The sequence below is a fragment of the Protomyctophum bolini genome, assembly GCF_963924005.1.
Source record: "Protomyctophum bolini genome assembly, chromosome: 24".
NCBI classification, from domain to species: domain Eukaryota; kingdom Metazoa; phylum Chordata; class Actinopteri; order Myctophiformes; family Myctophidae; genus Protomyctophum; species Protomyctophum bolini.
In genome coordinates this window covers 9,619,153-9,633,217 of record NC_137885.1, presented here as the reverse complement: position 1 = coordinate 9,633,217, position 14,065 = coordinate 9,619,153, and the positions used below count along the sequence as shown (strand labels likewise).

At 45.6% G+C, this 14,065-nt stretch overlaps 3 protein-coding genes across 3 annotated transcripts; 1 reads left to right on the top strand and 2 right to left on the bottom strand.

Annotated features, from left to right (window-relative positions):
* Positions 1-1,613: 1,613 nt before the first annotated feature.
* Positions 1,614-6,706, top strand: LOC308311433 (complement C3-like; the record flags this gene model as incomplete). Its single annotated transcript, XM_080758120.1, has 5 exons — positions 1,614-1,618; positions 4,021-4,122; positions 4,495-4,578; positions 5,016-5,154; positions 6,565-6,706. The coding sequence occupies exons 2-5, from the start codon at positions 4,032-4,034 to the stop codon at positions 6,704-6,706; spliced, it is 456 nt and encodes a 151-aa protein (XP_080614246.1). The 5' UTR covers positions 1,614-1,618; positions 4,021-4,031.
* An 843-nt stretch (positions 6,707-7,549) lies between these two features.
* On the bottom strand, positions 7,550-9,031 carry LOC308311431 (phenylalanine--tRNA ligase alpha subunit-like; the record flags this gene model as incomplete). The annotated part of the gene is made up of 1 exon (XM_080758117.1): positions 7,550-9,031. The coding sequence occupies one exon, from the start codon at positions 9,029-9,031 to the stop codon at positions 7,550-7,552; it is 1,482 nt and encodes a 493-aa protein (XP_080614243.1).
* A 641-nt stretch (positions 9,032-9,672) lies between these two features.
* On the bottom strand, positions 9,673-13,774 carry LOC308311430 (bridge-like lipid transfer protein family member 2; the record flags this gene model as incomplete). The annotated part of the gene is given in 2 exon segments (XM_080758116.1): positions 9,673-12,009; positions 12,014-13,774. Coding segments are annotated over 2 exon segments (4,098 nt in total).
* Between the last annotated feature and the right edge of the window lie 291 nt (positions 13,775-14,065).

Genomic DNA, 14,065 nt, shown 5'->3' with positions numbered 1-14,065 from the left:
GATTGTGGGTTAGGTGTAAAAAACGCAAGGTTTCATAGTTAACTGCGACCTTTGGTGGCAAAAAATGTTCAATGACTATTGACTAGTTATGCTCAGTCACGATTAAGTACAAATATTGTGTATTTTTCTTGAAGTAAACCTGTCGATATTTACTTGTCTAGATGGTTACTACATGTACATCGAGGCCAGCAGTGTGACCTGGGGAGATACATCTCGTCTGCAGAGCTCTGAGTGCTCTGACCCCAGACCTCAGTGTCTACAGTTCTGGTACCACATGTACGGCTCAGCTGATACTATGGGCCTTCATGCTTACTTGCTCGAGGGCAGACTAGCCAGTTCTGTTTGGGGAACAAGGAATAACCAAGGAAATATGTGGCACCTGGCTCAGGTGGACTTCACCCCAACTGGACCTTTCCAGGTGTGTGACCTGTAACTGTTCTTTTCTTGGCTGTCACCAGCCACGTAGAACTGTTTGATCCTGAAAACAGGCTGCTAAAATGAATGTTTATTAATTGAAATAGGCTTAGCAGCAAGTGTCCAGGTCATGTAATAATTTGTCACAATTTATTTAAATTGTTGGTACTCCTGGAACTGTTTTTATAGTTACGACAATACAATTTTAGATCATCTTTGAGGGACGCAGAGGTTCAACTGACCAGTCGGATGTTGCCATAGATGATATATCTCTACACCGTGGCCTCTGTGCTGGTGAGTGCAATACAGTATTCCACTCCAGTATGTTTGTACAAAATACTATATGAACTAGAACAATGATGGTGATGATTTTGACATCTTATTATAGATTTGGCCAAGCCAGAAACCCCTGCTCCACCAACTGCTGGCCCAGGTACAACAGAGAAGCCTGTGGTTCCTTCTACAACAGCTAGACCCCCAACCACAGCTAGACCCCAACCCCCAACCACAGCTAGACCCCAACCCCCAACCACAGCTAGACCAGAACCCCCAACCACAGCTAGACCACAACCCCCAACCACAGCTAGACCTGAACCCCCAACCACAGCTAGACCACAACCCCCAACCACAGCTAGACCAGAACCCCCAACCACAGGTAGACCCCAACCCCCAACCACAGCTAGACCTGAACCCCCAACCACAGCTAGACCACAACCCCCAACCACAGCTAGACCCCAACCCCCAACCACAGCTAGACCAGAACCCCCAACCACAGCTAGACCCCAACCCCCAACCACAGCTAGACCCCAACCCCCAACCACAGCTAGACCAGAACCCCCAACCACAGCTAGACCACAACCCCCAACCACAGCTAGACCTGAACCCCCAACCACAGCTAGACCCCAACCCCCAACCACAGCTAGACCACAACCCCCAACCACAGGTAGACCCCAACCCCCAACCACAGCTAGACCCCAACCCCCAACCACAGCTAGACCTGAACCCCCAACCACAGGTAGACCCCAACCCCCAACCACAGCTAGACCACAACCCCCAACCACAGCTAGACCACAACCCCCAACCACAGCTAGACCCACAACCACACCCAAACCCTCAACCACTACTCGACCACTACCACCAACAACAGAGAGACCAAGGCCTCCAACTACAGGAAGACCACAGCCTCCTACTACAGCTGAGCCTAGTAGGTTTACATTTACATACCATATATATGAAGAGATTTGCAATGTGGATAGTATTTTCCAACAGTATAGAGACACCATCCTCACCATAAGCCATTGGCAGTATAATGTCAACAAGAACAGTAATCTCAGTTCCCAAAAGCTGGGGGAAAACGAGACCAGAGTAAAGTTATTAGTGTGGTTGCCTCTGGAGAGGCAACCAGACTCTTGTAATTGTAACACTTTATTAGTGTGGTTGCCCTAAAGGGGCAACCAGACTCTTGTATCTCTAACACTTTATTCTCTCCACTACTGGAGTAAGACAAAGTTTGTAAGACAAAGTTTGGCGCCCTACAACAACAAGAAGTTTTGACTGCACGCACTTGAGCCATATGTCAAATTGACCGGAAAAATCGGGAATCGAGCGCTTGTACTGTGCGAAGAGAAATGTTGTATATTTGATTTGATATGAATTTATTAGTGAATTAAATTTCCCCATTGACATGAATGGGGAAATGCAAAAAAACACATTCAAGTATTTTTCCCTCTGAGACTGTAAGCACTATAGTTGCAAAACTTTCAGGGATATTTCCTAATTATCACTAAAATTAATTAAAAATATAATTTTTTAGGTCGGCCTCATGGTGGCGCTATAACATCCCACTTTACCTTTTGGCTCATAACTCTTGAACCGTAGGTCGTAAAATCAAAATTATTTTTCCCCTGGATTCCTTGGGTCATGACGCATCTCCCCATATAGGCCACGCCCTTTCCCGCCATGATGGATTTCCCGCCATTTTGAATTTTGTCCAAAGCACACTTTTTGCGTTTCCCCCTACAGATTTTGTCCAAATGTCACAGAAATCGGCACACGTGACCTCTGAACCCATCCGATTAAAAAACCGACTTCAGAATTTCGGTAGTGCGTGTCGTTCGGCCGTAACCGTCGTCCGAAGTCAGTAGGAGGGGCCTATATCACGAAAAACGCCATAAATCACGAACGGAACGTCCAATCCATCCGGAATTCGAATCGCATGTCCGGGGTGGTTCGTTCGACCGAGTCCCGAAAGCAATTCCATTTTCATCCACAGGGGGCGCCGCAAACGCGATATATGTAACCGTCTGTCGGGAAAACATGAATTTCGGGGGTCACATCCCCTCAGAATTACTTACACGCGACCTGAGACGTGACTCGAAACCGTAGCAGGCCGGCGAGATCAGCGGGAGGGGTATACATGTAAGCCGCCGCGGCAACCACACTCTGCAATTTTTCAAAATTGCGACCTTTCTAGTTAGTGTGGTTGCCCTACAACAACAAGAACTTTTGACTGTACGCACTTGAGCCAGATGTCAAATTGACCGGAAAAATCGGGAATCGACCGCTTGTACTTTGCTAAGAGAAATGTTGTATATTTTATTTGATATGAATTTATTAGTGATTCAAATTTCCCCATTGACATGAATGGGGAAATGCAAAAAAACACATTCAAGTATTTTTCCCTCTGAGACTGTAAGCACTATAGTTACAAAACTTTCAGGGATATTTCCTAATTATCACTAAAATTAATTAAAAATATTATTTTTTAGGTCGGCCTCATGGTGGCGCTATAACATCCCACTTTACCTTTTGGCTCATAACTCTTGAACCGTAGGTCGTAAAATCAAAATTATTTTTACCCTGGATTCCTTGGGTCATGACGCATCTCCCCATATAGGCCACGCCCTTTTCCGCCATGATGGATTTTCCGCCATTTTGAATTTTGTCCAAAACACACTTTTTGCTTTTCCCACTACAGATTTTGTCCAAATGTCACAGAAATCGGCACACGTGATCTCTGGACCCACCCGATTAAAAAACCGACTTCGGAATTTCGGTAGTGCGTGTCGTTCGGCCGTAACCGTCGACCGAAGTCAGTAGGAGGGGCCTACATCACGAAAAACGCCATAAATCACGCACGGCATGTCCAATCCATCCGAAATTTGAATCGCATGTCCGGGGTGGTTCGTTCGACCGAGTTCCGAAAGCAATTCCATTTTCGTCCACAGGGGGCGCCGCAAACGCCATAAATGTAACCGTCTGTCGCGAAAACATGAATTTCGGGGGTCAAATCCCCTCCGAATTACTTACACGCGACCTGAGGCGTGACTCGAAACCGTAACAGGCCGGCGAGATCAGCGGGAGGGGTATATATGTAAGCCGCCACGGCAACCACACTCTGCAATTTTTTAAAATTGCGACCTTTCTAGTTTTCATTTAGTTTCCATTTAGTTTTCCTCCGTGGAAAAAGGTAGTCGACGAACATTTTTCGTCTTAGTTTTAGTCGACGAAATCATCACTATGGGGTGATCAGCCTGTCATCCACTCATCCACACATTACCTGCATTAACGTGCATTTACTCTTTTATGCAAACTGTGCATTTCCAGAGAACTGCAGTATGCAGAAGAAGGACAAAATTAGCAATGATGAGCAATGGCCGATGACGACAATGGCCTGCAAGATTGAAGAGAACAACAGAGTAGATTATGGTAAGCGTGCATTCCTGTATTAGTAACTAACTTTGTACGTGTATGCACACCCCGTGTGTGTTTTTGTGTTGAGTAAACAGTATATGAAGATAGCATTTTATACAGACTTATAGCATGTTATGTAGACAGCACTAGAATTGCATTGTATGTAGTCATAGCACTTTATGTATAGTATACTGTATGTATAGTTATAGTTTCATTATATAGAGATTCCACTGTTACGTTCTTAGCTTATGCATGTTTCATGAATAGGCCTACTACTTGGATGTATTGCCATGCTTTTTTGTTCTTGCCTAATGTAGGTCGCTCCGGATTAAGAGCGTCTGCTAAATGCCTAAATTGTAAATTGTATGAAATCCGTCTCTCTTGTAGTGTACAAAGTGAGAGTGGAAGATGTAAATGCAACGGCATCAGTGCACATTTACCAGATGCGCATAGTGGACGTTCTCAAGGAAGGTAGATTCATTCCTCTCTTTTAAATCTTCATCATTGAACCGTGTCTTTCTTGTCACAAACTCACCGTATGTCATTGTCTCTATCTAATATATCTTTGCTGTCGCTGTCGGGCGGATCGAAACAAGCCAACTCCAAAATGTTCATTTTTCAGGAAATGAAATGAACCTCATTTCGGTGTTCATTGTTGTCTTAAATGCACTATTGTACATACACAGATATGTATTCTTTGTCCAAATTCTGAAAATAAACTGAACAGAACATCGATGCACATGTTCAAAGAAGAAACATGATATGATGTGTTTTGTTTCATTGTAGTGTATTGTTTTAACTTGATGTGGTGGTACGTTTCTTTTCATTTGGATTTGACATGACAGAAAGAGTGAGGGTGAGGCTGATGGAAGCACCTTCACAGCATTAATTTTCTGTTTATGTTACAGGAACTGACAAGGTATTTCGGCAGCAGGAGCGTGAATTTCAAAGTTTTCCCCATTGCACGTCTTTGGGACTGGACAAAGATAAGACCTTCCTCATCATGGGCATGGCAGTAGACATGCACTTCGATGCTGACAAGAAAGAGTGAGTTTGCTCTATTGTATGTGCTGTCACAAATGATATGTAATTATTTATTTGCACAATTACACTGATGTGTATTTGATTGCCCTGGACTATCGGAAACATGAACAAGCTAGCCAAAGTAAAGCTTGAGAAATGCTAATACTCCACCAACACCTGGGCTGAAAGCTCCCCCAATCCCCAAACCAAATCAAGGACACTGGCACTTACAGCAGTTTTCCTTTTACTTGTTTACTGCCTGTGAAATTATCAATACATCAATACATCAATACATCAATACATCAATACATCAATACATCAATAAATCAATAGATGTTGATAACCTGTTGATGACAAATAATTTTGCTGACCAAAATAATAATGGTGAATATTCTCCACCAACCTTGTTAAATAATTTACTAGTCAATAGAATCAGAAAACAGCCGTAAGGGTGCGATCACAACAAACTTTAATAGCAAATTGCAACAAACATTCCCAACATTGAAAAGCATTTGTCAGGAACACCTCAGTATTTGGACCCGTATGCAGAAATCCAGGCAACAACGACTTGCACTCAAGCACTTTTATTTGCAACTTAGAAACCCTCCCAGGGCATACATAACACACAGTCCCACTCTTAATAGTTATAATAGAGCAACCTAACCAATAACACAGAGTCCCTAATATACCTCCATGCTCATTAACAAAAGTCTCTTCAGCTTAGAAGCGCAGGTGGACACAGTCTGACAGCATTATTGGCAAAATCCGACCTCATAGGCAGAATCGAAGGTTGGCGTGACTGATTGCACCCTAAGTGGGTTAAATTCATTTTTGGGCAATTAATTAAGTTCCAAAGAAAAGGGAGGAGGGTCAGAGAGAAGGAAGAGCAAGGACAAAAACAACAAAAATCTCCATGACATCTATAAACTGTATAACACACAATGAAAGTAAAGTCATCAGTGTTAACCCATTTTGGGCAGGAACCCCTTTTGGTGTTTTAAGGTTGCCGCGCTACGAGCTTGTAGATCTGCTATTTTTCTTTAATCGTGAAAATGTAGTGCAAATCTTTCAATATATATTCTTTCAGAGCGTTTTAAACTAAAATCTTTGCTTCTGGGGGGTCCCTGGAACAACATATTTGCAGATGGCGGTCAGCGGCCAATTACATATAATTTTGGGGGTCCTTGACATGAAAATGTTTGAGAACGACTGACATAGAAACATAGTTTTTCAGAAAACTGTCAGGATTTTATTAGAAGGCATTTGTAGAATCGTTCCCAGGTCTAAATGGGTTCCAGACACGGAGTAAAAATAACATTTACTTTGTACTGTAGACATGATCTTACACTGCCTTCTCACAGCATTTGACAGTTATAACTTGGATGTTATAACTTGGATGTATGTTTTTCATATCTTTTGTCCTTGGCCTTATAGGTATGAATACCTGCTCGGTGAGAGGACATGGATAGAGTATTGGCCCACTCTACTTGAATGCCAGAGCGAAGAATACAGACTTGTCTGTTTGGCCATTGTAAAACTGGAAGAAGAGTTAAACATATTTGGATGTCGTAATTAGTGTGATTGAACGTTGTCTTGTATGACCTCAGTCTTCTTTCAGCAAAAACACCCCTGTCATTATTGTCCTCCTGCCATGATCTGCAGGATCATACAACAAATACAGTATTATTTTTAAATGTGTTTTGGAAATTGGAAATAGATTCAAAGAAGCCCTACTCAGCCCTACTCAGTAGAACTCAGAGCAACACACAACTCTGGGTTTTGTTAGTAATTCTAGAGCACACTGGCGTTAAAAGCAAGTTCCCAGTCCTGCCATAACCTCGCCTCACCAGGCTTTCCACCTCAGAGGAAAGCCTGGTCTCTGTTCCAAAAGTGCCTTGTTCTTGGGTTGGTGGCTATATATACTGTACTTTCTTACCGGCTGTCACTAATAAAATGTTAACCAAATACCTGTCCTCACTTTGTACATTTTCTGCCGATAAATTATGGACGCACAAATACAGTACCTTACAGTCCATTGGAACATCATATCCCAGTGTCTTTTGAATTTCCTTGTGTATCATTAAAAATGATCGGGCGCTCTTATCATCGTACATAGTCATGATGTAAAATAGACACTATGCCTATTTGCTAATTAAGTGATTCCTGTGTGAATTTAGATGGGGTGCCAAAATCGGTGTTTTAGACTTTGTTTTTTTTTCAATTAATTTCCCCCTTTTTAATGTTTAATGTTTGTGGCAACATGCACAAACATTAAATGCCATTGACAATGAACTTCACACGGGTGTAATTTTCTTTTAAACTCGGGCCGATCTGAGCTGACTGATAAGACCAAAGAACAGTTGTGTAATTGACCAGTCCAAAAACGAAACTAAACAAACTTGAAAGCTGAGTATGAAACTCAAGAGTCCAAACGGCATATTGGACTGTCGTGAATCATCTTTAAGGGCACTTTATGTCCCACCAGCTCTCTGATGTTGTTGATACCATACTTGATCATGGTGGGTCTCTCCAGCGACAGTCCCCAGGCGATGACGGACACATCATCGGGAAGACCCATGGGTAACAGCATCTCTGGCCTGAACATGCCCGAGTTACCCACCTCCACCCACTTCTTCAGGCCTTCGTGGTAGCTGAACACCTCCATGCTGGGCTCGGTATACGGGTTGTAGGCAGGCTTGAAGCGCAGTTTGGTGATACCTAGCTTGGTGAAGAACTGATGCAGGATGCCCATAAGGTCCCCAAGCGTGAGACCATAGTCAGCCACAACTCCCTCTATCTGGTGGAACTCTGCCAGGTGGGTGGCATCCACGGTCTCGTTACGGAACACTCTGTCAATGGAGAAGAACTTGACCGGGGTGAAATTCTGCTGCTGTGCAAGCGCATACAGCATGCGTGAGCTGACTGCTGTGGTGTGTGTGCGCAGGACGTTCTTCTGGGCCTCCTCGATCTTCCAGTCATACTTGTGCCCTTGTGATCCGTAGCCCCCCTCAGAGTGAACCTTCTTGACTCTCTCCAGATATTCTTCTGGAGGGAACTCGTGAGCCAGCGCTGGGTCAGACAGGAAGAAGGTGTCATGTTGGTCTCTGGCCGGGTGCTGCTGGGGTTGGAACAGAGAGTCAAAGTTCCAGAAGGAGCTTTCGATGAAATTGTTGGTCGGCATCTCAGTGAAACCCATCTCCAAGAAGATCTGTCTGAACTGGGTTCGAACCTTCATTAGCGGATGAAGGTAACCACAGTCTGGGGCTATGCCCTTGGCCTCAAAGTTATATGGCTTGAACTTCTTTTCCTTCCAGTTACCACTGGCGATCATCTCCGCAGTGAGTTCCGTCTCCTGTTTGGTGATGGTGGTGCTGAAGGAACTACCTTTGCTGATCCAGAAAGACTTCACCATTACTTCCGAGATCAGCTTCCTCCTTTTCAGATCATTCTTCTCCTTGTCGTCCAGCTGGGAGGCCTGGCCTCTCTGTACCAGGAGAAGCTTCTCTCTCACCTTGTCCTCTATGTTCTCCACAGCCTTCACTATCCTGTCAGTTTTCTTGTCCACCCTGATCCACTCGTTTGCCATAGCTTTGTTAAAGCCCACCTTCCCAAAGGCTAGCTTCATGAGTTCAGTCTTGGGCGTACCCCCCACAGGGGTGGAACCGAAGACTCTAGCCTCATGGCTGCCAAGCTCGGCTATCTCGCTGCCCTCGCGGGTCAACTCCCAGTGTTTAGAGGAGCGAGGTTGGAGGCCCACTTGTCCATGGGCCTCCAAACTATTCATGGCTCCAATAATGACCTGGTGGTCTACCTCAAGCTCAGTGGCGATATCTAGGCTGTCAACGCCATCGTCCACCTTCTCAATGCGGCATAGAAGAGTCTCCGCCACACTGTGAGTCATCGTTGGTGCTAAAGCTACGCACCAGGAATTGAGGTGAAGGAGAATCAGTGTGAGGAGGAACACATTAGTATCTATCTGGCAATAATCTGATATGAAAGCCTAGACTTCTTTACAACGGTAGTTGACCTTCTTTACAGCCAATAATATCCCCAATTTAAAATGTTGGTGACGTCATGCTTACTGTGGCAGCAGAGATCAATAGGACTGGTGTTTCGGACAAGTGGCTTGGGCTGAAACTTGTTCCCAAATATGGAGATGTCCGACATCATAGTACTGAAGTCTATGATGGACCTGTCTATTTCATCCGTCCAATAACTCAGTATTCAACACTGCAATATCAACATTTCTGGGTGGGATTTCAAAATGGCAAAGACAGTGGTCGCTGTTAATAATTTAAAAAAAAACATGTGTAGACGTGGCTCCCTTTGTTGAGGTAAAGGTATGAAATTTGTGGAATGCGCGTGTGTATGTCAATGAATTGTAAATGGTGCATTAACATCACCTTTATGAAAAGATTTTTTTTAAATATGCATTATTACATTACATTACATTTACCCATTCACATACCGACGGCAGAAACCATGCAAGGCACCAGACTGCTCTTCAGGAGCGGGTAATCTTATGATTTCTGAGCAACTGCGCTACCTCCCGGTGTTCCGCCTCTTCTTGTTAGAATTCTTGTCAGTCGTGCTGACGCCGAGGAGGTTGGCCTTCCTATTGTCCGCCCGTTCAGAACCAGAAGCAGGTAAACGTAGTGGTAGTTTATTAAAAATGAACTGTTTACGGAGTTCACTCACACTGTCCTTCTTCACAGTCTTGGCAAAGTATAGCCAGGTCCAGGTCTTGTTGAAGTACTCCAGACCAGGCAGAACTAGATTCTGGTCATTATACCATTTGTAATTGACACAGAGCGGCACTTTAGGGATCTTAATGTAGATGAAGGAATTGTTCATGGCAGCCCGTTCCTTCATCTTATCAAAGTCATCAACAGGATGCTCTGCATGTTTTCGGGACTCCTCATCGCCAACTTCCTCCTCCTCAACATTTTTTCCAGGGAAGAAAAATCCCATCATCTTTTTGTAGAACTTCTGTGATACTTGGATGGTGAGAGGAACCACGTTCACCTCAAAATGTTCATTGACAGAGATACCCACCACACACACTTTCGTGTATATTCGCATAGCAAACTTGTCTGTCCCTGACAGACAAGGACTCTGAGGACGAAGCACTACCTTATCCTTATATGTAGCATTGGGCAACAGGTTGTTCATTGTGAACGGACCCAGTTCCAGGAGATGCTCTGCTTTGTCATCAGACATGTTCAACTTTCTGTACATGAAACTCTTTAGTTCAAGCTCTGCAATGCCAAGCTGGCCATCATCCTCAGTTAAACACCAGTGAGCCTGGTCTAAGTTTATCACAGTTCTCCTCACCACACTGACATCCTCTGGGTTTTTTGGCAGCTCCAATTTATGTGCCAGCTGAAGCTGGAAGTCCTTAAAACACCTGATGCGGATGTTGAGTTCTTCGCTCTTCTTTTGCATGTCGTTTTTCTCCTCATCGAGCTGGTTCTGCAGCATCACATTGTTCTCTACCAGCTCCTCAGACTGGGCCCTGATGTTGGAGTAAATCTTTTTCTCCAGGGATCTGATTCGAGCAATGTGCTGCCTGACCTCCACCTGGAGATGCAAGATACTGCTGCGCTGCTCCTCATGGTTATTGGAGATGTTCAACTGGAAACGGACACGTTGCTCCTTCTCACTGTGCTCCTTTCGTTTGGGTTCGACGGGCAGCAACAGGTTGTTGAATATATCCAGGATCATAGCATACTGGAATGGGTTAGTGGAGATCTCTAGTTTGTCTTCATGAGTGAGGGTGATGGTGTCCACAGCCCTGGCCTGTTTTTTGTCTGCCTTCTCATGCTTATTCGGTAACTCTGGTGGCTTAATCTGCGTGGCCAGCTCTGGGTCAATGTCATGGCTGTAGCTGATGTATTCCATACTGCAGTTACAGCGGGAGATTATACGCTGCAACTGCTGAGTCTTCCCCATTTGGGATGGCTGGTTCCAGTCTGTGGTGGTGTTGACTATTCCTCGCACAGCCTGGCCACTATCCATCAACTCTAGCACAGAGCCCAGGTTATGCTGCCTGTGCTTCTCTATGTTCTTCACCTCTAACCACAGCTGCCTTTCCTCGTGTTTGGAAGGGTTTCGTTCCATAGTGGCAAAGTACTGCATGTCTTTCAGCTCGCAAGTCCATTTGGTCTTCTGCTTGAGAGTGTCACTGTACCAGGCTGTTTGATGCTCACACTGATACAGCCGTGCATTGGCTGCAGAAGTCAGTACGACGCCTGCCGTCTCTGTACCACGTAACATCATCTGACAGTTGACCAACTCGATGAGCCAGTTGTGCTTATAAATATCATCAGTCTGAGAGGCTGCGGTGCCACACCGCTGGTCGCTCACACCAGAGTTCTCTTCGGAGGATACCACAAGCTTATCAGTCTGCTCCTCAAGGGTGGAGTTAGTGGGGGCTGTGGTAGGAGCCCCCTCTAGCCCCTTGGAACATTTGAGCTTCTTGGCCTGCAACTGAGTGTCTATCCACAGACTGTTCAGAGCTTTTGTGGAGAGGTTCCGCTTCAACAGGGCCACATTTCTATAGTTATCAAAGAGCCCAATGGCTATGTTCCTATTTGTGGTGGTCCAGGAGGCACGCAAGTCCACCAAGCACAGCTTGTGTATGTAGTCCGTCGTAGCTCGATGGTAGCTCAGTGAGGACAGACTGAGCAGGTGAGGCCTGTTCACCTTGGCATTCATATGGCGGTCAGCCATTTCATCTGAGGTGGAGGCCATCAGGTGGACAGTTAGCTCTGATAGTTTGCTAACCATCTGGGTCAATTTCCACTCCGAGATTGGTCTTCTTATCACAGTACTAGCCGGTGAGACAAGTGTCTGTGCTCCTGTGCTGAAGACATTTCTTGCACTCCACCTGGATACCATTCTGCTGGGCAGGGGAGGCCTGGTAACGGACTTGTAGTTGATGGAAGGCAGCCTTGAAGGATAACTGCTTGTAATGTTGATTTAACCTCTTCCCAGGGAGCGCAAAGTTGTGGAATAGCTTGCCCCTGCAGATCGGCCAAGAAACACTGGTCCAAGTGGCCGAGAAATTCTGCATCCATTGCAGTGTGCTGCTGTACAGGAGGATCATGGGCTGATAAGGCTCTGTACCACAGTGTTGGTTAAGGTCCATGGAGATGTCAAGGTTGAGGTTCTCAGAACGGAAGGCACTGTAGGAGTCATGACAGTTTCCTGTAACATTCTCTGCACAGCAGAGCATTACAGCATGATGGTCATGGGGGTTGGCATTACCTTGGCAGAGCCATTCCAATTTGATGGTAATGTATAGATTGGGCAGGTGTAGGAAACAGATATCGTCATACTTTGAGGCTGTCCTGACATTCATATCCAAGTCCCCTTTGAAAGTAATCTTTCCAGGTTCCTTTTCCGGGTTCCAGGCAAAGTTGAACTTATTATATTCCCAGTGGATGTTTTCAGTTGTATTGTATGGGTCCTTTGTAGCCAGCTGGTGGAAGTTGAAATGATCGATATCCATTACCCATCGTCCATGCAGCCGAAAACGTATTTTGTCCCACCAGGCCAGGGGAGGTGAAGGATCCTTTGTGGGTTTTGTCAGCATCTGAAGCACCTGACAGATCAAAGCAAAGGCAGGGTGCCAACATGGTCCCCATACAATAGTGTATAGTGATATGTTAGATTTGAAGTCGTGGTAGAACTTGAGTGGAAGTAAATTTCTGTTGACTGGCACATCTCCCCCGGGTGAGCCAAGCGACAAAACGTCTTTGTAATAAGTCTGTCCGTGTCCATCCTGCTGTGCGGCAATTAGACGTCCTGACAGCTCCCAATCTCGGCTCTCAAACAGGTTGCGTGGGTAGTCCCGAATTGCCACCATAAAGGTGCTGAGTTTGAACTTGACAACACGACACCAGTGGACCACCAAAGGGAGTCCCTCTCTGGGGAAGGGACTGGTCCCATCGATGTCCCTCAGCTGCTGCCTCACTTTCTCTGGCCCATGGAGTGAGTTGTCAGCCAGGACCACCAGCTCCAGTTCTGACACCTTCCAGTCTAGGGGGGACTTCCTCATGGGCGTGTTGGCATGGAGAAGGCGTGAGCGTTTAATGTAGACCTCAATTTTCTCCTTGTCCAGCAATGTGTACACCTCTTTGATTGTACTTGCAGGCAGCAGTTGCCCGTGCTGCTTGCGTACCTCCTTGTCCAGCAGATGCTGCCGCATGGGGGTCTCCGTGCTCTCATCCTTCATGAGCTCGTAGTTGTCATGCAGCTTAGTCTCGAATATGTTGTCCAGGAGGACAAAGGACAACTGGCTGATTCTGAAAACTAGATCAGGTGGCAGGTGTTGGATGATGGCCGATGGGTTTGTTGAGCTGTCCATGGTCTTCAGCCACTTCTGCACACTGATGGCCTTGTCAAATGTGTCAGAGAAGTTGTACTTGTACGGAAACTCTACAGCCAAGCTTGGGCAGGTGAAGACCCAGACGCGGTTCTGTGGGGTGGTAAGGAAAGGGAAGGGGTCCCTGTGCATCTGAATGTCTGCTGGTGGCTCCTGGTGTGTCTTGAGTTCGAGCTCTCTGAAAGAGAATATATCATTGCCATCAAAGTTGAGGTACAGGTGAGATGAGTGCATGCTGATGGAGCTGGCATTCATTGAGAGGGAGAGGGCTTGCGTGTGCAGGATGATGTAGTTTAACTCACTCAGGTGGGCCCTCAGGTGTGTGCGACCGAGATAGACACACACACACAGGTCTTGGCCTGAAGACGTTTCACTTGCCGTCAGTTTGACTGGATCATCCGCCCCCTTTTCTGCACGAAGCATAATCCACCAGGAACATGCTTCGGTCACAAACCGGTACAAGAACATATGGTCAGATGGTGTCCACTCCACACTGAGCTCCTCCTCTTCACATTGAACCTCTAAAGTCCACATGTTAATGTTATG